General features: G+C 39.6%; 2 protein-coding genes across 16 annotated transcripts in view; one reads left to right on the top strand and one right to left on the bottom strand.

Annotated features, from left to right (window-relative positions):
• The window catches only part of KIAA0319 (KIAA0319 ortholog), a 57,998-nt gene extending 47,262 nt beyond the window's left edge, over positions 1-10,736 (top strand). For 13 of the 15 annotated variants that reach the window (XM_030265581.4, XM_072924183.1, XM_072924190.1 and 10 more), the window contains 5 exons: positions 1,146-1,288; positions 2,229-2,351; positions 3,311-3,401; positions 4,918-5,009; positions 5,857-10,736. In XM_030265581.4, the coding sequence (XP_030121441.4) occupies positions 1,146-1,288; positions 2,229-2,351; positions 3,311-3,401; positions 4,918-5,009; positions 5,857-6,035 (628 nt within the window). In that variant the 3' untranslated portion in view covers positions 6,036-10,736. The other 2 variants (XM_032746873.3, XM_032746874.3) reach the window with 2 other exon arrangements.
• A 1,564-nt stretch (positions 10,737-12,300) lies between these two features.
• Positions 12,301-21,744, bottom strand: ALDH5A1 (aldehyde dehydrogenase 5 family member A1). Its single transcript, XM_030265594.4, has 10 exons — positions 21,403-21,744; positions 21,186-21,269; positions 20,081-20,251; positions 19,830-19,946; positions 19,268-19,411; positions 18,258-18,401; positions 17,421-17,579; positions 16,024-16,193; positions 15,325-15,383; positions 12,301-15,169 (listed from the first exon to the last, which is right to left on the bottom strand). Exons 1-10 carry the CDS (start codon positions 21,697-21,699, stop codon positions 14,964-14,966), a joined length of 1,551 nt encoding a protein of 516 aa, XP_030121454.4. The 5' UTR covers positions 21,700-21,744; the 3' UTR covers positions 12,301-14,963.
• Positions 21,745-21,783: the final 39 nt, after the last annotated feature.

The following is a 21,783-nucleotide window of genomic DNA, read 5'->3' as shown; positions in this document are numbered from 1 at the left end:
AACTCTGTAGAGGCTCAGAAGTGACATGTTTTGTTTTTAAAAAGTCCCATTTCTTCTGCACAGATTTTTTATTTTTCCTTTAAAGAAAGTGCATGCATATATATTTCGGTGTCTTTGTTCCATAAAGTGCTGCTATTTTTTCCAAATGTTGGATGGAGCAAGATAAACAGACTTGCTCACAGTGAAGCATGTATTGTATTTCAAAATAAGATTCCAGCTCTATTTAATCAAACCATTTTTATTTCCCTTTTTTTTCTACTTTTTCTCCATGGTTTTGATATTCTTAATATTTTGTAAACATTTTCCCAGGTAACTGGTGATGAAAATCCATATTTTTTGCACAGAAGACACCACAGTGGATTCTCTTAAATGTGATATTTTACTGTGAAGAAGAAATACTCCCTCTGCTTGGTGTAGAGTGCTAGAGATGGCTGTGTGTACCCTGAGAAACTTCTCAGCATGATTGGTAGAAACTGTTTACATGAGTTAGCTTTAAATTACTTTTTGTCAACCACTTTGTAATTTAAAATCCATTTTGATGTTTGTTTAGCTTTTGGGGAACTTCTTAATATTTAAAAACACAGTGTGGAAAGTCTACCATTTATAGGTATGATATTTTTAATCACAGCTTTTCAAATTCAAATGTTCTGTGAAGTGCCTGATACAGGGTGAGATCAACACCACCCAACTTAAAAGTTTTGGATGACAGGGCAGGAGGGCTTCCACATTAAGTTCTCTGGATCCCTTGCTTCTTCCCTTTTTCTCCTATTAAATTCAATTCCATAAAGTTAATGAAATTGCTTCAGAATGTTTTGTGACAGGCTCTATATGACAATAGAGAAAGCAAATGTATACACACTTCTTAAAGCAAAATTCAGGAAGACCAAGGATGGAATTATATTTGCTGTTATCCTCTTCTGTCTTCTGTGAAACTGAGAATCCTGAGAACTGCTGATGCTCCCAGCTCAAAATGAAGATCAGCTGACTGTTCCACAGACAGAGTCCCCTAATCTTTATCAGTGGTGACGCTGGCTTTCCAGAAGCAAAACAAGACTAAACTCTATGTGACTTTATACTTGATTGCTGAAGTGGTCCACAGAAGTGGTCTGTGACAGCAGTCCTGACCTTAGCTGTTCTTTCTGCAGCACCGCAGTTGTGTTCTATGTGCAGAACGGGCATCCTTCCACAGTGATCAAGGCATCAGATGTCTCACGGACTCTGCATGTGCAGCTTTTGAAACAGAAGGCTGACTTCTTGCTTTTTAAAGTCCTGCGAGTTGACACGGCTGGTATGTTTTGGATTGTGCTTGCCCATCTCAGAGCTTTGCAGACATTTGGCTAACACCGCGCCTGTAAACACTGCATGAAGTTTTTCTGTCTGCCGTCTGGTGTCTGGGCTTGGTGGGTGTAGCTTTACAAAAGATGATGTCGAGGACAATACTTAAAATGCTTCATGATTTGTGGTAGGTAGACAGTCACTCTTAAAAGTATTAGCAGGCAAAAGCACATTAATCTGATCTGCATCAGGAAGGCCTATGGAATGAGGATAAGGATAGCTTACATACTACCTTTTCTTAGAAGATGTGCAAGACTTAATATAGCCATAAAATAGATATGTTTCATGTCTCTGCTTCCTTCAGGGCTTTTAGTGTTCATTAAATAGGCTTGTAATCTAACTTGTTCTTGTCTGCCTGTATCAGGCAAAATGGATGATAGCTGTGTTGCCACCTAGTTTTCTAATCTTTGCAATATACACAGGCCACTGGGGTTTCCTATAATGAACTCTTTATTTTGCCCAAAATTATGCTTGAACTTCTAAGTTTATTTTAAGTTTCACTAGTAATGTCAACTCTTTATGATCTTTAGGTATTACAGACATGACTTTTCTGTAATTTAAAACCAGGACACAACAATTCAAGTGCAAACATAGTAAGCAAGCTCTGGTGATAAAATAGTCACTGATTGTGTAGTAAATTCTGTCTTTATTTACTGGTTGAAAAGGTTGTTGTTCTATTATAAATACACTCCGATTGCATTCTTTCTCCACACAGTCAGCAGTCTGCTCAACTGTAGATCTATTTGACACGTAACCCCAAAGGAAAGGGAGTTTCGAAACATATCACAGTGTTATGAGCCAGATGCCTTGCCACCAAGCTAGTCTAACAATGAGAGGATGTATGACAAGTTGTCCATTTACACAACGGCCCCTGTGTTTGGTTCTGTTCTTAGCTTGTCTTTTAAAATGCTCTGGACATGGGCACTGTGACCCCATAACAAAGCGCTGCATTTGCTACCAGCTGTGGATGGAAAACTTGATTCACCGTTATCTAAATGATGGAGAGAGTAATTGCGGTGAGTTTGGGTGTTGTGGGATGTCTTTCGAGAGTAACTTGTTGTCATGTGAGACTCTTGATTATTTGTTCTCAGAATAGGTAATATTTAAGAGGTAAGTGCTGGGGGGAGATTAAAACAGTCTGTGTTTTCCAGCCCAACAATTCCTTTCTATAGAAAGATATTTGAATAATTTCTTGAAATGATGTCTTGACAGTAGTAACCTAAATTTTAAAGAGAATCACTATTTGATGAAAAAAATGTGAAAATTTGGTCATGGGAGGGAGATTTTCCAATGATTTGGGGCCAGTTGGAGGGTTTGTTGAATAACATGGGCATTGCAAAGCTTTTGAGTAGGACTGTTGCAAAGCTGGAAAAGAGGCAGCAATTTCAATTTCTCTGAGTGGGTGGTTGATGTTTCTGTGCCAGAAGTATGATCTGATCTAAGCAAAGAAAACATCGCTGTTCTGGACTGACCAATACTGACCTTTAGAACCTGTTAACACTGATAACTGTGAGTGTACACGTCAGAGTTCAAATGATTGCATATCTCTCTGTATCCTTTCCTGTTTACCTAGATTTATAAATATAAATGTCTGGGTAGAAGGATATACCTGTATTTAGCTCCTCTTTTGAAGCACTACTAAAGTGCCAGACCCAGAGTACCTCTGTTTATTTCAGTTAGGGAATGATAACTGAGGTAGTAACCATGACCCTTTGCAGGACTGTCAGTTCCCACATAGACTTCAAATATCTTGGGATGGTAAAAGGTATTTGAGAGGAAGAAAATTTTCTAATGTGCCCTTTTAATCTAAAAGCTTAAAGATTTTATGAATTCATCAAAGAAGATGATGGTGCTGAGTTTTCCTTCATTCTTGTGCCACTCCCCATTCCTCAGGATTGGTTATTTTAATAGAGTTGTATTAGAAGTTATTCTATTCATATGACCTTACAAAGCACTGTTGTGTTTCTTTTTTCAGAGTGGAGTATACTCTATGTGACTGTATCTGTTTTTATTTTGATCGTGGTCATGGTAGGGCTTGCCTGGTTCTGCATCTGCTGCTGTAAAAGGTACATTATTTGTGTTTCTTTTTGATGGGGTATACACAAAAATAGCACACCACTGCCACTTTTCAGTCCAGTCTATAGTGCTAAGCCACTGAGCTGATTTTGGACATGTGAGGAGCTTTCTGTAGATGTTTCTGAAAACACACACTTCTTTTGAAAAAAAGGAGTATCCATTTGTGTGTCTGTGCTCTTCTGCATTATGAAAACCAAATAGTTAATGTTGCAGTATCCTTCATATTAAGTGATAATTAATGTTAAAACGCTGAGAGTATACTGCAGATCTTCAGTCTCCTACTGAGTCCTGCAGGTACTCCATGCTAAAAAAACAGAAGGCATGTCCTATAGGTCACTAATGCAGGAATGTTCTAGGCCATGGGAAAGGATCTGCTCCCATTCTGGTTTATCCTTTGGAGAAGAAGTGTGGGTGGCCAGGCTACATGTGGCTTACAGGCGAGGAGTACTCTAGTGATACCAGTCATACAGACTTCTTACTTTCTCTTTCTTTAAACAGGAGCATTCAGTAGTATTACTGAATGTTGTTTCCCTCCCTCCAGTCTTTCCCAGTGAGCTGATAAGAAATTCACTGTCAAGTGACAAGCCTCTGCAAGTTCTGTCACTAGAGCAAGTGTTTTTGCTGCAGCTCAAATAGCTCAGCAAAAAGATAGCTTGTTCAGGTGTTAGCAAAAATAAAATGCCATCAAAATCTTTCTGAATTTTAATCTTTTTCTAGGGTGTCTTTGCAGTATGTAAAGGATGTGTAGGAGTCGATACCAATTTTCTTTTTATGGTTAAAGGAACAGTGCTATTAATAGAAAACTTTAAATAGTATAGTGTATCCCATTCCACTCCCACAGTGTGGGGTGGAGCCTCACAGGCTTGTGTGTATTGGATGATTATTTGAGGGATTTTTTATAGGTTCAACTGCTTCTGTCATTTGTCCTTGTATGGCTTGTGCCTGAGAGTGAGGGCTGGTTGATACAGATCCATGTGAAAAAGAGGAGGGAATTACAGCACGGGATAGAATGTCAAGAGATTCCCTTTGCCTTGTGGAAACTACATGAAAAAGACAGTATAGACTCAAGATTTGGCTGGAGATTTGGAGTTTTTAAAAACTTTTAGTTGCCAGGTGATTTCTACAGAAGATCATGGAGGGGAAGCCAAGGCTGGCCGTTGCTGTAATGCTGGCTGAGCAGTAAGGGAGCTTCTCTACTGTGAACTGTGGGGGCACATGAATATTCATCTACTGTTTTTGTAGTTATTATGCTGAAATTCAACAAACTGTACCTTAGGAGAGCAAATCAATCTGCCTTGCTTTCTATATCAGTGAAAATTAACTATACTGTCCTATCCGTATTGTATAACTGTCTTATTCAGTTATAAACTAGTAATATTTTTAAGTGGAGGTGAGAAAGTACAATGGCATTCTGTATATTAAGGTCTGTATATAAAAAGGAAGGGGATGGGCAGATTTATGTGTGTACATGAGAATTAAATGTCTTTTTGGTTGCTATCTTTTTAGCAGGAAGAGGACAAAGACAAGAAAGAAAACAAAATATACCATCCTAGATAACATAGACGAACAGGAGAGAATGGAGCTACGGCCCAAATATGGTACGTGCTGTATGGCAGCCTGGGCGCTCACCCACCAAGTGTGCAGCCAATATGACTGAATTGATACCTGTAGGCAGGAGGAGCCCAGAAGCAGGCCTACAAGTTTGGGAATGGCAGAGACAAATAGTGAAGTGCTTGGGGGATAATGAGTCAACTTCTTTAATAAAGCCTTGGGCTCAACCTCTGCTCTGAGCTTCTGAGTTTATCTTAATTTAGAACAGTCAATTGCCCCACAGATTTTCTCCATGTAAGCCTTCCTCTTCTGCACATGCTTTAATTTGGAGCTGGTTTTGTGGCTGCATAGCAGTTCCCTCCTGACCCATCAGTGCCTTGTTAGACATTAGTAGATTTCAGCTACTGTTTTTGTATCTTTTAATTTACCTGACTTTCAGTTTTTAGCAGGGGAAATGTTGGAATCCAAGGAAACAAAATAATTCTGAGAAATTGCTGTCCTAGAAAGACAGAGATAATGTTTCTGTAGGAAGCATGACCTTTCATTGCCACTCATGTTAATAAGGTCATTGAGTGGATAGACTGGTTCCAGATTCAAGATATTAAAAATACATTGTGTATGTACTAAGATAATCTAGTTGTTTAACTACATTTAAATTTAAATAATATATTGACATTTCAGACTCTTAAACTGATGGGCTGCAATGAAGTCGTAAGACTATCTGAAATGGATATGATGCTTCTTAAGCCAGTTTTTGTATTGGTGTATGCTGTTACGTTGCACTGCAGAGAATGTTTTCACTTAACTTTGATATCATAGCAGAGGAGAAGATGGTAATATGTTACTGAAAACCCAAGCCTTTCTAATGAGTTTGTTTTGCTTTTTTATTGTCAGGTATAAAACACAGAAGTACAGAACACAACTCCAGTCTGATGGTCTCTGAGTCAGAGTTTGACAGTGATCAGGACACTATCTTCAGCAGAGAAAAAATTGAAAGAGAGAATTCTAGAACACTTATAAATGGGTCCATCAGAAATGGAATTTCTTTCAACTACAGCTCCAAAGACAGATAACTAAATGAGGGTAAAAGCACAGAACACACTGGTGCAACACATCTGAAACATGTTGGCCCACCTCTGTTTTTCCAGAACCAAAATCTTCCTAAAATATCAACTAATTTCAGATTAAAGAGTAAATTTTTAGCACAGGTGAAGGCAGAAGGAGGGAGAAAGGATTAGATGTCAGCTCTTGTCACCATTATAGGAACAAGAAAACAAGAAAAAGCACATCTTATTTCTTGCATGTTCTGTGCTGAATGTTAGAACTTCAGAAGACCTTTTTTCTATATCACTGCTACAAAACTAGCCAGGGCTGTTCTGCTACAAACTATGGTAGCTAAAAATTACATACAGATTCATATGTGCTTTTAATGCTCTCTTTGAGAAGTGGTGTGACTTACAACAGCAAAAGCCAATATAGATGAAGTTCCTTACAGGCTCCATCTTAATTTTTAGTTTAGGATGGAAACACAAAGAGCATTTTTAGTGCATTGTCTTTATCCAACTGTACTTTGGGACTTCCTTTTCTAGGGTAGTGTTCATTGGGTAAAAACATTCCATTTTCAGAGAAAGTTAAGAACTAGAGCAGTTGCACTGGTTCGGCTATAATGTAACATGGTATGTCTGTGTCCTGTAGGATGCAACATTCCCTGCATTCACACAGGAGGTGTAGTGTCTGCAGGGAAATCCAGCCCTAGGTTGCTTCTGTAATGATCAAATTGCTTTGGCTCTGCCATGTCCATTCAGGAAACTGTAGCAGGAAGGACTTGGTCTGATGCACCTTGAGAAGCATTTTGAGCATCCAAAACAACCTTTCTAGATCACTTTGAGGAGCTGTGGACCGTTTAAGACTGAATGCTCAGCTGAGGTGAGTTTTCATCTGTCAGCATCAAGTGCTCACTTTAAGGATGTGCTGGGCAGTGAAATGTTTGTGGCAAATACCCTGTGTGGAGCAGGAGGTTCATTGTACTTTCATTGTCGTGGTAGTCGGTATTGAGCAATGTTTTAGCTTAAACATGAGCTTGTTTGACTTTTTCCTCTCTAGCTATTGAGTGACTGGATGTATTGGCCTAAAGAGAGCCTTTTAGGTATTTGGCAAGGGTAGGTGTGTATTGCAGTTCTGACATTCTTGTTCACAGTCTGGGTAATTTCTTCACAGTCTGCTTGTTTGAAATCATGTCTCCAGTATTGCTTTTGAAATCCCTAACTGAAGACCATACTTTTGTACACAGGCCTCACTTGTGGGAGCATCTGTGTCAGTGGTACTGTTTAGCCATGATGTCAGCTTTTCCTGGGGGTACTCTACTGATGTACTGAAGTCTAGGGCTGAGATGGAGGAATGATGTGTTTTAATGGAGAAAAGAGTTTTGAAGAGAGTGGGTTTTTTTTTAATGTTTTGGGATTTTATTTTGTTGTTTTGTTGGGTTTTTTTTTTTTTAATCCAGTGGTAGAGAACCCATTATCAGAGGATGAAGCAGTGTAGAGATCAAAGGGAGCAGTTTAGAAGTGTCGGGGAGGGGACATATCCCATTTCCATCATGAGGAATAATGTGGTAGAGAATTCTGGGGCTTTCTCCATCCTTTCTTAGAAGTCTAATACAACAGAGTAGCTGGGTTGAACACTGTGGCTTCTGGGCTTCTCTTGTTAGTGGACTTGGGCAACAGTCAGAACTGTGTAGGCTGGAAGAAATCAGTGGTCAAAATTTGCAGCATCATAGCATGCTCATAACTTGTTTCCTACTTCTGATTCTCAAGTGCAGTCAGTAACAGTCCCTAAGGCTACTAGGGACTAATTCAGCACTGAGGAGTATGTACCTTGTGTCCAGCCCTGCATTTCTCTGGAGATCTTTATGTGGCTGCAAGAATCATTGTGGTGGGAGATGCTGTGCAGAACTAAAAGGGCTAATACAAGTGTTGTCTATGTTTTTCCCATAAGCAGTGCAGTATGAATGGTATGATTTGCTTTCTTCAAAAACTAAGTTTCAACTCTGTGTATGGGGGGGTTAGGCTATTTCTTGAAACAAATCTACTTTATCACACTCTCCCTCTTCTTGAGAGTGTGCGTGTCTATGTATATATATATATGTATATATGTATTTTTAAAAAACTTGGTCAACAAAAGCAAGGTCAGTTTCTGATGTCTTTCAGTTGTGCTAACATAATAAAAGCATTCCTGAAAAAACTTAAAGCCCACTCAAACCTATAATTAATTTATTTCTGAAATCCAAATGTTGGGCTTAATCCATTATGAAATACTACACAATGTTCTAGCAGGAATTAGTCTCTTGAAAACATGCATTTTTAAACAAGCAAATAAGTTGCTTAAATAATTTCAATTTTGTAGGTGCTGTGCTGCCATTGATGCTTCTGCTAAATACTGTCTCCAGTGTGCCTTTATCTATAAGCTTACCTTCTAGGGCGTGTCAGTGCAGTCTGCAGCATCTGTCAGTTTTGTGAAATTAGTGACTTATGTCTTTTGGATTTATTTTATCTTTTTAAAGCCAGTGCTGAAGCCTAGGATGTTGTTCTTTGAAGGTATTGAAAAACATTTTAAAACAAACAAACAAACATGCACACTGATGGGCCCAGATCTTTGTCTCTCTGGTAAGTTCATGGGCCATGAGAATGTATGTATGATTTGGCTAAGTGTTTCTCACTCTAACAAATAAGAAATATCAGACCAATTTTTCATTGTATAAGGCCCTGGCAAGTGGATGTTGCTTGGTAAATTTAGTTCTCTGATGATACTTTAACACCTTTCTTGCTAACAGTATTTTAGATGTATTTTCAAAGTTGAATGTAGTTTAAATTTTTCAGCTGCTTGTGATTCTGATTGCTTTTAATATATGGCACTTGCACAGAAGCTGAAAGCAAAAATTTCTGGCTCTGTGAATTTGTGGTATCATGTTTGTGTCACTTGGCCAAGCATGTTTGTGTCAGAAATTTAGGAGGTACAATAGCAAGCCTTGTATCTTGATTCAGTATAATTTTTACTTCTAGAACTACTGCTTTCTTGCAGAATATCAATTCATACCTTGAATGAAAGGGTCAGAAAACTGGTTGTAATGGTGTAAATAAAATGGCAGAATTTGGATTCTAACCCTTTGGTTCAGGTTATTTTAGGTTCCAAGCAGGTTCTCAGTCCTCACGTTTACTTCTGCACACTGTTCTCCTTCACATACAGGAAGAGTACTGGCAGCTGATTTGTAAAATGCCCAAGAGACTCATCTGCACTGAGAAGCAGAGACCAGATAGAGCTTGTCCTATGTGGCTCAGTCTACTGAAAGTAAAGAATAATTTAGTTTGGCACTGCTAAGATACTGCCTCTTGTTGAAGGCAGGCAGTGTGGTGATACTTGCAGTGCCTCATTGCCTTGAAGTGTAAGCACTGCATTTTCATTTGCATCTTGATTTTACATGCACAAGGGATTGTCCAGCTATGTGAAAGGACTGCCTTTGTTTGCATTTTAAGGAAGGAGTGTATTTTGGAAAAAAACTTCCTAAGTATAAACAGGTTCAGTATCCAATTGTAGTATTCAATTTAGTACATACACAGCATGAAACTGCCATGGCTGCAAACAGGTAATTGTCTTGTGGATTTTATTTTCCCAACTAGAATCATACTGCAGTATGGAAGAAAATTTACCTCGGCAAACCTGTTGAGATCCACATCCAAATTCTCTGTCCTGTGGTTCAACCTGTCATATTCAGTAGAAAAAACAAAGCAAAATGTAATATGTTTGATTACAGACAATTGTTTATTTACATAGATGAAGAAAGGTTTTTATTCTTGTTTTGTGTGTAAAAATAGATTATCAACTCTATCCTTTTAGTAGACAATCTTACTCTCCCTCTGTCAGAGGCATCAGATAAAAGTACTGTTCCAGCATCTGTTTTGTGCTGTCAGCTGTTTGCTTATATGATGTCAATTTTCCTTTCGTCTCCTTTGGGCAATTAGAAGTTCACACACATGCAAAGAATGTGAGACAGGGAGTGCGTGTGTGTGTTCTCTGTGCTGGTACAAACTTTCCTCAGATACTCTGATGTTCTTGAAATAATAGAGTTCCTAGGCAAATGTTCTATTTCTGCTTTTATTCCTGTTCTATCCCTGCTCACCTCAAGTGAAACTAATTTCGCCCCCCAGTATACTGGTAATGGGCAGTAGTCAGATGGAGCTTCAGGGTGGTAGTAATAAAAAAACAGTAAGTGTAGTCTTCTGACATTTAAGTGAGATTTGAGAGAGGAAAACGTTTCCTCCAGGAGAAGGGAAATGGGATACTGGTGAATTAATTTCTTAATGTCAGCTACTGCTTATCAGGGATCCCTAACTTTAATACTAATCCTATACTTCTGCAGCAAAGAAAAACCCATTTAATGTACCTTTTATATCCTTAACTCCCCAAGACAAAGGAGGGAAATATTTAGAAATAAAATTTAGAAAAATTTAGAAATAAAATTTTAAGAAGGAGACAACAAAGGCAAATGATTTTTGTACAGGCTATGGATCAGGTGCAGATGAGCTGCACATCTGTATTTTGTCTCTGTATGAAAGCACTTCTCCCTGTGGGTGGATGGGTGAGCAAAATTTATATTAGGAATCTATTTCTAGAAAATGTTATTTATTGCAAATGCTATTGTATTGTAACTAGGATAATTTCTGAGCTGAAATTATACATTTATGTAACTATTAATAAAGTTTTGTCTTTCATTTTAGAAACTTGTCAGGTACTCTTTTAAGCATGGTATTCTGTACTATTGGATCCAATAGTCAGACCAGGATAATAGACATTTGTTGTTTTCCATAGCTTGTCTGTACTCAAACAGAAAAGCAATGCAGTACTGGATTCCTTCCCTTCCTACTGGCAGAAGCACCTTTTGCTAGAGAGGTGATATAATTCAGTACATCAGAGAGCAGGAAAAAAAATTACTGCACTTCACAATAAATTTTCATGTGGTGCTTGTCCTTACTTGGTTTAATTTGCTATGTGTAAGTGATCAGCTGTCATGCCAAATGTGGTGGTTTCACAGGTGTTGTGGCTTACTCTGTTACAGATTCCATACTTGAGTCAGCTGCTTAGCAGTAATCAGAGATACAGGTGTGCAATATAACCCAAAATATGCTGTTAGAGAGGGGTAGGTTATGCTGCTTGTTTCTGAACTAGAAAAGAAAAATCCTTTCATCATTGTGTATTAAGTTTGTGCTGAATAGTGATAATAAAAGGTGCTATGAGATACAAGTGCTTTCTGCAAGGAAAAAAAAATCACCATGAAAAGCAACTTTTTAAGTCTGTTTGGATACACAGTGCCGGAGTCTAGATGGTACCTCAAAACACTGCCACTAGACTGCAAGGGAATACTGGCAGCTGAATAAGCTGATGAGATACATGCGTCCTTTGTTGAAGAATGGAATCTGTCCCTTTGTTATGGTACTGAACATTTGGTAATAGCAGAAGCCTTCCCCCATTCCCGTGAGTAAGTGGTGCAACAGAAGACAACTGGCATGATTCCAAAACAACTTCATGTGCCAAGCAGCTTTGGCACTCAATGATGTGACTAAACCACCAGCTTTTCATGGTTCTCTTCCTGGAAGGACCTAAACAGGAAGTTTTGACTTGGAAACCCTTTAAACAAGCGCTAAAATGTAACTTAGAGCTTCTGAAAACCACACTTAAATCTTTAAGATAGATAAGTTGTTAATACCTAGTAGAACAGGTAAACATAGTTTCTTGAGAGCTTACTACACAGAGAAGACAGGCAGTGGGTGTGTGTGTATGTTTGTGAAACAATTCTTTAAGGAGTAACTTAAGAAAATAAAATGGCACTTGGCCATGACTGTATCAAGTTGGAAATTCGGACAGTTTTTCAGGCTTCAATACACTATTAAATAAATAGAAGTAAAAGAGCTCCCCAAACTCTATTTTAAATCTTAATGAACGAAATAAAGAATTATGCAAGTAATCACATTACAAAACCAGGGAAGACACTCTGATCTGTTTTGTGATAAAATATTTGACTCAGCATAAAAGACTGGCATACAAAATGACTAATGGCATATTACTATGTCCAAGTAGTCTCATCTATCTGATTTAGATTCAAGGGACTGTAATTGGGGGTGCCAAATTCTTACACTATATGAACATGTGGATGCAAAGAAGTGGTGTCTTTTCCAGTGATAGAGCTGTCAGAAGAAAATCTATGCAAATCTGAGAGATTGAACTTAATGTAGCTGCTGTCAATTTGTCAGTTCAGCACTGAATAACGTAATAAACCACAAGATCTGATGCTTTCACAGAGGTTATTTATTAACAGAAAACATTTTTTTAATCACAGTTTTAATATCCAGGAATTGCTAAACTATCACAAGTGCAATCAACACAACTGAGGTGTGAGAATTCAAGTCTTTTGTTGAATAATCTCAGCTTTTGCTATGAAGACAACTCTGATTATTCTGTGCTTGAATGATGTAGACTTTACTGACATGAGGACATTATGCTGGAATCCAACCACAATCCAGTCTAGACAAAAGTATTTAAGTTTCTTACAAACATTAACTATTGTTTGTGCTTGTTATCAGGCATTGTAAAAGATATTATTTGCTAAAAAAAAGCAAATACTCATTAGAAGTGCTATTATCAGAAAAGCACATTAAAAAGACCCATGCATCATCAGTAACTTGTAGTGAAGAGAGCAAGTGTTAAATAATTTATCCTCCAACTGCACTGTCCCAAGAAGGACACTCACATTAGATAGTACACTGTCACAGAGATGTAGTATGATTTTAATTTTGACCTTATACAGTTCACAGGCAGATACAGTTGAATTTCAGTGGCAGATATTCTACCTATGTACAATACCTGTAACTATGCCTGCATCACTGTGTTGTGGAAGCTGGGAATGCTATTGTACTGTAACTAGAATAATTTCTGAGCTGAAATTACTACATTGATGTAGTATACATAATACATTTTTGTTAAGCATGGGTCACGTTCCTAGGCATGACCTTCTTTTACCCAGTTGTTTTTTCCAATTAATACTAAACACATCAGTAGCCAAAACTGGCAAACAGCTTTCTCCCACAACACTGTATTCCCAAAACTCAGGCACCCTGTGTGCTCCATAGTGTTATCTTAGAAGTTGGGTATGGGAAAGTTCCTTGCAACTAGCGTAGAAAGAGGCCATCCTTTTTGAGTTTTTGACAAGCACAGCTAACAGTACTAAAGTCCTTACTACACAACTACGCAGGTTTGGTGCATTGCGAATTACTGGAAGGGCGGTAAATACCCTTTAACTGCCCTTCAGTTGGCATGATGCACACAGTACTGACAGATAATGTGCTCCAGACCCACCAGGTCTCAACTGCTACACAAATACAACGTAAAAAATATTTAAAAATAAGGAGTAGCAGTCAATGCTACTTTATGTGCGCTTTAAACAAAAACCCTGTGAAACTCTGTTCCAGCTTGCTTTCCTTCCCTCTACAAGTCTTATGTTACCTGGTACCTCTTTGCCTGATGGGATAAAATATTTTAAAATATTTCATTTCATATGGTACATTCATTACTTTATAGGAAGAAGGATTCCATTGCCTTCTTTATTTTTAATAATGAACACAATAAACAAAAATTATTTCCCTTCTGCCGTGCTGATTTATTCACCAAATTAACATTGCATGTTTAAAGTGCTTTGTGACTGCCATTAAAATATTTTTAAAAACATTGTTTATTTCATAATAAGGAAGCCTTACATCATCTTTTGAAGATGACAAGAGTAGTGAGGTCAAGCCAAAGGTCAAAGCCTCACCTCTAACCACCACTATTTAAATCTTTATTAAGTCACAAATGAGCCATGTTCAAAGGTTTTTAAGCCTTCCTCCCTAATGGACCTTCACCTGTGTAACCACAAATCCAGTTCAAGACACAAAGCCCACAGGGATGGATATCTGCTTCTATTCTTCGAAGAGGGTGAGTTATGTTCGTTTAGACACCGAGCAATATTTACATCAGGGACTGTACTTTTACCCAAGGAGAGTCATGGTCTTTTCATGGAAGAGAAGGAGTTTATCTGTATCATTATGTCACCACTTGTGCTTTCTTCAGACAGCCCTTATACTCTCCCATTACAATTCTGCAAGTTGTTCCTGAGTGTCTTACCTTCCTCCTGCTTCTCACTAAGCCAGCAATTCTTTGTCCTGGACTGTCCTGTTTCCAGGACTGCTGGGGCTAACAGGCATCAAAGAAGAGCTATATTTCATCCTAGACATGCAAGCTGTTAGGCCTGAAGTACACCTCTTTGCTCAAAAACCTAAAGCTGAACAGGTAGCAGCCCTGCAGTCAGCATTAACAGTGCTGGAAAAGCTATTTGTTAGCCCATGTGGATGCCTAGATACAGCTCAAAACTGTTCCTTACCTTCTGTAAGCAGCAGATTTCTCCCACAATTTAAGGAAAAAAAAAAAACAAAAACCCCACACACTTGCTTCTATAGGAGGTCAAATAACCACATTAGAAAGTGTGAGTATTTACACAAAATTCTAAAGGGAGACTGCCATCCCAAAGGATCCCTTATCCACACTGAAGTACTAAAGGTAGTAAAAAATGGTGGTCTGGTTTCCCTGGCTATAGGTTACAATCTGTTTTCATTATGCACAGGTCTCAAAGTTCTCCCAGTTACACAGGGATAATCAAAAAACAATAAATGTACATCCCTACTCTTTACTAAAAATAATGGACATTGTGATCACATTGCTGAAAAACTGGATGTATAAACAAAGACTATGTAAAAACATTTGGCAGCACAGAATACCGTAGATATCTCTATACACACACACGATGGCTGATTAGTTCTAATGAAGGTAGAAGTTGCATTCATACATATTTCAGGCTAAAGAAGCTTACAAAACAACAGCACTCTTTCCCAAGTTGCGGGGATTGTGCTGTTTGAAGGCTTTTATAATCCTCCAAAGCAGACATATTTTATTTCTAAGTATTCATCAATGCCATATTTTGAACCTTCTCGCCCCAAGCCAGACTCCTTTACCCCACCAAAAGGACACTCCGCTGACGAGATTATGCCTTCATTAACACCAACCATTCCAACTTCCAGCTGTTCTGCAACTCTCCAGATCTGAGCTGGATCTTGGGAGTAGAAATATCCTGTCGTGCAGACACAGAGATACAGGAGTGAAAATCAGTAAGAATAATTGCAGAAAACTCTGAAAAAGAGACTTAATGACATTCAAAATCCTTACCCCATAACACTAAAGCTCACAAAAACCACAGAAATAGACTTATCTGACAGACAAACATACCTGCTAAACCCACATTAGCTGCATTTGCTATAGCAACAGCTTCTGCTTCAGTCTCAAATCTGTCAATAGAAAGACAAAAAATAAAAATGAGGCCCACAGTTCTCTTGCTATCTTGCTGACTTACTGACAAGAAGCAGTCTTACTGGGAATTAAAATGTCAATTTAGTCTTCCCAAAAGTGTACATTAAAAAGAGAATTTAACTTTCATTTTGAAACACTGAAGTGTCTACCTCGTCTCTTAATTTAAACTGCAGTTAAGTAGTTAAGATTGCTTTTATTCCCCTGAGGTAGCTGGATGGTACCAAGACATTTACTTCATATAGGTTAGCCTACATATTTCCCCAAATACACAGCACTCTCAAGTCTCAGAGATAACTGTATGTTCTTCCACCACATGCTCTGCACAAAGGCAGGGACGGCTTTAAGAACAGACAGCTCCAACTCATCCTCTGTCAGAAAAACTTAAGACTAGCAAATCACATGACAAAAGTCCTGTCTCCTATTTCATACCACAGATCATGAAGCCAATGAAGATTTTGCTGCTATCTAAAGTATGTTTTCAGATGTGTACCCCAGCCTTTTTACAAGACTTGTGTGATCATACAAAAATATTTTTTGTATTTTAAAATTTGTTCATTCAAATAATCTTTCATTGGTTTTTTAATTGTTAATTTTAATCTGTGGAATTAATAATCTTACCTGATAACTGGTGCTAAAGGACCAAATGTCTCCTCTTGGGTACAAAGCATTTTTGTTGTAACATTAGTAAGTAATGTTGGCTCAAAGAAATTCTTCCCCAAGCTGTGTCGTTTCCCTCCAGTCACAACAGATGCTCCTTGAGAAACTGCATCCTTAATGTGTTTCTCTACCTGAGGTATGCATAACAAAAATCTTAAAAGTCAGCATTTAAAAATGAGCAATAATACATTTCCCATTGAAGAAATAATACTCTCCCAATATTTAAGAGAAAATTTTCAAGAGAGGTTTACACTTTGCAGAGGATCATTTGCAATATACCTAATTTCTCTTCAATTCTTGTTTTTCTCAGTCTGACATAATTTCAGAGCGATAAATTATGAACGTGGTACCCGGCCCACTTTTCTGTAGAAATTAAAAGCCTACACCTAATGTGAGAAAAAGTCTTTGCAGGACTAAAAACTGAATCTTATATCAGTGATCAAGCACTATGGAAATGAAGTGTATGACTGCCATGGAAAGAGAAACAACTCTCAAGACGGAACTGGCAAGAACATTCTCCTGCATCTATGATTCTACCTATCCCCTATATTTACAATTCATCTAGAGACAACAAAGCAATAAGGAAAGTAAAGTAGCAATCCCCACCTAGAATACTGTCCTTTGAAATTATAGGAAGTGACTATATACAGTGTTTGTTTATTTGTATATATAGTTATACCTGATACACATACTACACTTTTCTGACACAAGAAGGGAAGGCATGAAGGAAAGAAATTCAAGTACTGTATCCTTTGTTTCCCAAATAACTGAATATTTTCCCATTCTTTTATAAAGAGAATCTGGCAGCATTAATGTATAATGGATTCAAACCAAGGCTGCATGCAACTGAGTTGCAATATCTTACAAAGTATGCGCCACATGACACAAGAATCTTTAACCTTAGGAAAAGTGAAATATTATGGAAGATGTGGCTTATTAGCCTTTTTTAAAAAATAAATATTCCTGGAGTTGTTGGTCACCCAAAACAGAAGACCCAAATCATGCACATGAAGTTTCAAGTGATTACAACATCCAGAGTTCTGGTATTTTTAACCCAAATAAATTATTCTGCCTAGCTTTTCTTCAACAGAAATTGTCAATCACATTGTCAATTGTCAATTGTCAATTGAGAACTGCAGGATCAGACACTCTTTCCCTTAATGGAAACGGGGATGATACATGAACTGTCCACAGCTGTTTGTCTATACATATGGACTTGGGGAACAGAACACACTTCCAGCCACACTGCAAATATGTTCTAATAAAACAAGGGAAAAAAGGTGAAACATAAATATAAAGTTATTACATGGATCATAAAAAGAAAATTAGGACATTAAAAACTAAATATTTACTTATACCTTTTCCACTGCTTTTTCATTTATTAGTGGTCCTTGGGTAGTTTTTGCATCAAATCCATTTCCAACATGTAGTTCTTTGACTATAGCTTTAGCAAACTTTTCCACAAATTCATCATGAATTCCCTTTTGCACCAGGAAACGGTTTGTGCAAACACAAGTCTGAAAACACACAAGATAGGACAAAACCCCATTAGTTTGCATTTTATTTAATCCATCTATTAATTCATTCTGGCCTTCACACCACAGAATCAGGTTACTACACTCTCTCCTCCCTCTCCCTCTCACCCTAAGCTGTTACCGAGCTATGCCATATCTTTCACCACCCATTTCACTTTAGAAATACAACTTCAATAAGTTGTCGGGAGGTGTGTGAAATATGTCACACTGCTAAGTTGCTTATGCTGGGGAAATGTTTTGTGAGTTTTGTGGACTCAGATACATGGATCAACCAAGGTCCAGAAGCTGCATGAAATGCCTTCTAATTAGACTGCAGAATACTGGACTGAGTAGCAAAAACTCAAATCTCACTTAGTGGTCAGGGGTCTTTTTTCTAACTCCTTTATTATCTGAGTTTGAGTTTGCTTTCTTCCTCAAAGTTGTTTCTAAGTGCTTTCAACGATCTATTTATTTGTGCTACCCCTTTGCTTTGACAAAAATATATGGGATTTCAGTGTTGCTATTTAGACTTGCTGGTAACTGGCTTTAGTGCCCACAGCCATTTGTGAGTGCAGCACCTTTCTCTTCACAATGAAGTGTTCTATGCTTTTCTTCTACATAAAATAGCTTATTTATGTGTACAGCTCTTCATTGTCTAGAAACATGGACAAAAATTCTCACCTGTCCTGAGTTTCTATACTTAGAAGCAAGGGCTCCTGCGACAGCCCGGTCCACGTTGGCACTGTCAAACACAATAAAAGGAGCATGTCCTCCAAGCTCCATGGAAACTCTCTTCACAGTGCCAGCTGCGTGTTTCAGCAAGATCTGTAGGCAACAGAAGAGATGCATACATCTGTACCTCTAACAGATGTGAACAGTGGAATCATGGATGCAAGGCAGTGAAAAATTAACTCTGGCAAGGAAATAATCAGCATCTTCTCTACAATGCTAGACCATCTCCTATGAAAAAAGCAACTTTCATCCATTAAAATCCTTAAAGATGAAATTCTGGCCAAGAACTAATGCAGAGAAAGATTTCTATCAACTTCAGGTCAGGTCAAATTTTTATATACTAATATTGTCAACTTTTTTTGTTTGTTCTATTCCTTTTTGATAATAAAATTTTGACTACTCTTACAAAAGTTTTCCAAGATCTGACAGAATTTGGTATTATGATTTGCCTTGATACCAGACTTTTTCTTCACTCTGCATACAGCCATCCTAGAGAATTGTCACCTTGTAGCCACATTCTGCAGTTTTAGTGATTCAATTAGAGATGATCGCAAGATTGCTTACTGACTACCGTTTATAGCAGAGATTCCAGGGCCTCACTCTAATACTTTGTCTCAACTGCTGAAGCCACTTTTGAATGGCACCTTTGACACTCAGTTTCAGTGTTCTTACTAATGTGTTTTCACCTTATGAGATAAACCAAGAATATCTTGTACAGGACTGTTCACATCATAGTTTATTCAATAAAGGGCAGTTCTTAAGAATTGCAGACAGGCATCCTTCTGTGAAGTACTGACAGTAAAACATGTAAGCAGTATCTCAAGAGGTACACAATTACTTGGACAATCTGTGTACAGTAGCCAGAAAGGAAGGCTCTGTATAAAGGCACACACTTTCCCCCTACCTTTCTAGTATAACCACGGTAATAATCTTCAAGGATATTCTGTCCACATATGTACCTTTCCTGTTGCTGTAGAGCCAGTAAAAGATATTTTGGATACCAATGGATCAGTGCATATAACTTCTCCTACAGCTGCTGTCTGTTGTCTGGAACAAGGGACAACATTATACACTCCTGCTGGGATTCCAGCCTGGTTTGCAAGCTGCAACAAAAGAAAAACAGAATTTGCATTATTAGTGCATTTTGTAAGAGTGATGATTGTTCATTGTTTTGAAGAAAACAGTCTGTAAGTCAATAGAAACCAAAAAGACTCAGCAAAACTAGGAGCAGGTGCCACAGGCGCTTGAGAGAGGAGCTTTGCTCTGGTTTAAGCTGTCTGTGTTCAAAAGAACCAAATTATAGATATAAAGATATTTTGAGTATCAAAATGGCCTCATCCACTTTGAGGGTCTAGACCATATTAGACACTATTTGCAAAGATTCTCAATACACTACTGCATCAAGTCAGTTTGTCCTTTCTTCACATACGAAACTGGCCAGAGCTAACTTCCAAGTCCATCTGATTCCCTCTTTACAGTATCAGTCAATTGTTGAGGAAAAGCTTAGCACTGAAAGCTCACCTCCCCAAGAGCTAATGCTGATAAAGGTGTGTCCTCTGCAGGTTTCACCACTACTGTACAGCCAGCTGCCAGAGCTGCACCAACTTTCCGGGTAATCATAGCGCTTGGAAAATTCCACTAGGAAGAAAGAAAATAGTAAAATCAAAGTTGGGAAAATTTTGCCTCCTGTTTTTGCAGAAGTAAGTGACATTTTGAACTGGGGGCTGAGCTGAAAATCTTCACGTGACTCAAAAGAGTTCAGCTATGCTTACTGGGGTTATAATGGCTGCCACTCCTACTGGCTGCTTCAGCACCAGGACTCTTCTGTCCTTTGCAGATGCTGGAATAACATCACCATAAATCCGTCGAGCCTCCTCTGCAAACCACTCCAGAAACGAGGCTGAATACGCAATTTCACCCTGTGCTTCTTTCAGAGGCTTCCCCTTTGATTAAATCAGATTGAAGATACATTGTAAACAGCAAACAGAAGCAATACAAACAAATTCAAGTAATTTTGGAGTTTCTCTTTTTTTCAGAGTACTTTATGATCCCCTCCCTCTGACATACACTGTGATCTCCAGCAAGGATTATATGATTGTAGCAGCAATAGTTGTGTGGATTCAATATATCATCATTGTATAGTCAATAATGTGTATACTGTGTCGGGATTCATACCTGCCCAGGACAAGGAAGAGAAATAGCAAATGTAGTATGCATTTTTTTACAAACTCTAAGTTATCTGCTATTACCACTCTGAAGAAAGACAGACATCATAGCAAAACAGTCAAAGTTTATGCCAGGGTTATTTGTTTTGGGAGTATTGCTTTGGACTACCCCCAGGTCTGATCCCATGGACTGAATGACCATTAGCAGCTGTGACACAACAGAGAAGCTGCTGAACTATCTTCCAGCAAGGTTTTGTCCAAAAGAACACCAGTTTGTGAGCTCCCAGACTACTCAGTGATACAGACTGTGTGAATCCAGCCTGGAGACTTGCATGATTTTTCCCAGTCACATTTCTGCATTTCTGACACAGGGACCACGGTTCAGGTGGATGTATGCTTTTGCAATCCATGAAGCACAATATGGGTCTGGTTTCCTCTGATTAGGAACTACCGTTATCAAACCAATGCATTTTATCTATGTCCGGAGGAGGAATGTTTGAAACGTCGCCCACTGACCTAGCAGACAAATGTGAGTGCACAGTATGCCTAAAGTTATTAAAAAGGACATGATGGCTAACTGGTGAAGCACGGAGGGAGAGGCTTGATAGCTGTCACTTTTTCTTGGTGTCCCTGTTCACCTGCCTGTGATGGGTTCCCGGCGCGAGTGCCAGCACGGGGCAGTGCCCGTGCCCACCCTCGCCGCCCCACTCACGTTCTCGGCTGTGATGATCCGCGCCAGCTCCTCCTTGTTCTCCATCATCAGCTCGTACCATCGCCGGAGGCGCGCGCTCCTCTCCTGGGAGGAGGGAGAGACAAGGCTGCCGTGGCCGCCGCACGCCGGCACGGGGAAGCGCGGCCCCGGGAGAGCCGGCCGGACCGGGCCGGGCCGCCCCGGGGCCCCCTCGCCGCCACCTCTCGCGGCCGCTCACCTTGGCGGGGAGGCGGCCCCAGGCGGCGCCGGCTTCGTGCGCTGCCCGCACGGCCGCCCGCGCCTCGGCCGCCCCGCAGTCGGACACCCGGCCCAGCTCCTCGCCGCTGGCCGGGTCCTGCACGGGGAAAGCGGCGGCCGTCTCCACCCATCGGCCGCCCACCAGGCCGCCCCGGCGCACCAGGGCGGCGGACAGGGCCCGCCCGGCGCCCCGCGCCGGCCCCGGGGCGAGCGGCGCGGCGCGCAGCAGCAGGCGGCGGCGGGTGGCGGCGGCGCCCCGCGGCAGCAGGGCGGCCATGGCCGCGCTCCGGAGACAGGCGGCGGGGCCCGGCACGGCCCCGGCACGGCCCGCCCGCGCCGCCGCGGAGGAGGAGCTGCCGAG

Source organism: Taeniopygia guttata, chromosome 2 (assembly GCF_048771995.1).
Source record: "Taeniopygia guttata chromosome 2, bTaeGut7.mat, whole genome shotgun sequence".
Classification (NCBI taxonomy): Eukaryota; Metazoa; Chordata; class Aves; order Passeriformes; family Estrildidae; genus Taeniopygia; species Taeniopygia guttata.
The sequence above is the reverse complement of the archived record's forward strand: the minus strand, read 5'-3'. Positions and strand labels throughout refer to the sequence as shown.

Coding starts and splice junctions, on each gene's coding strand:
- ALDH5A1 (XM_030265594.4), bottom strand. CDS start 21,699: ATGGCCGCCCTGCTGCCGCGGGGCGCCGCCGCCACCCGCCGCCGCCTG. Junction 19,412..19,829: donor CAGCATTAGCTCTTGGGGAG/GTGAGCTTTCAG, acceptor CTTTTGTTGCAG/CTTGCAAACCAGGCTGGAAT. Junction 15,384..16,023: donor CCTTTAGCACCAGTTATCAG/GTAAGATTATTA, acceptor TTCTATTGACAG/ATTTGAGACTGAAGCAGAAG.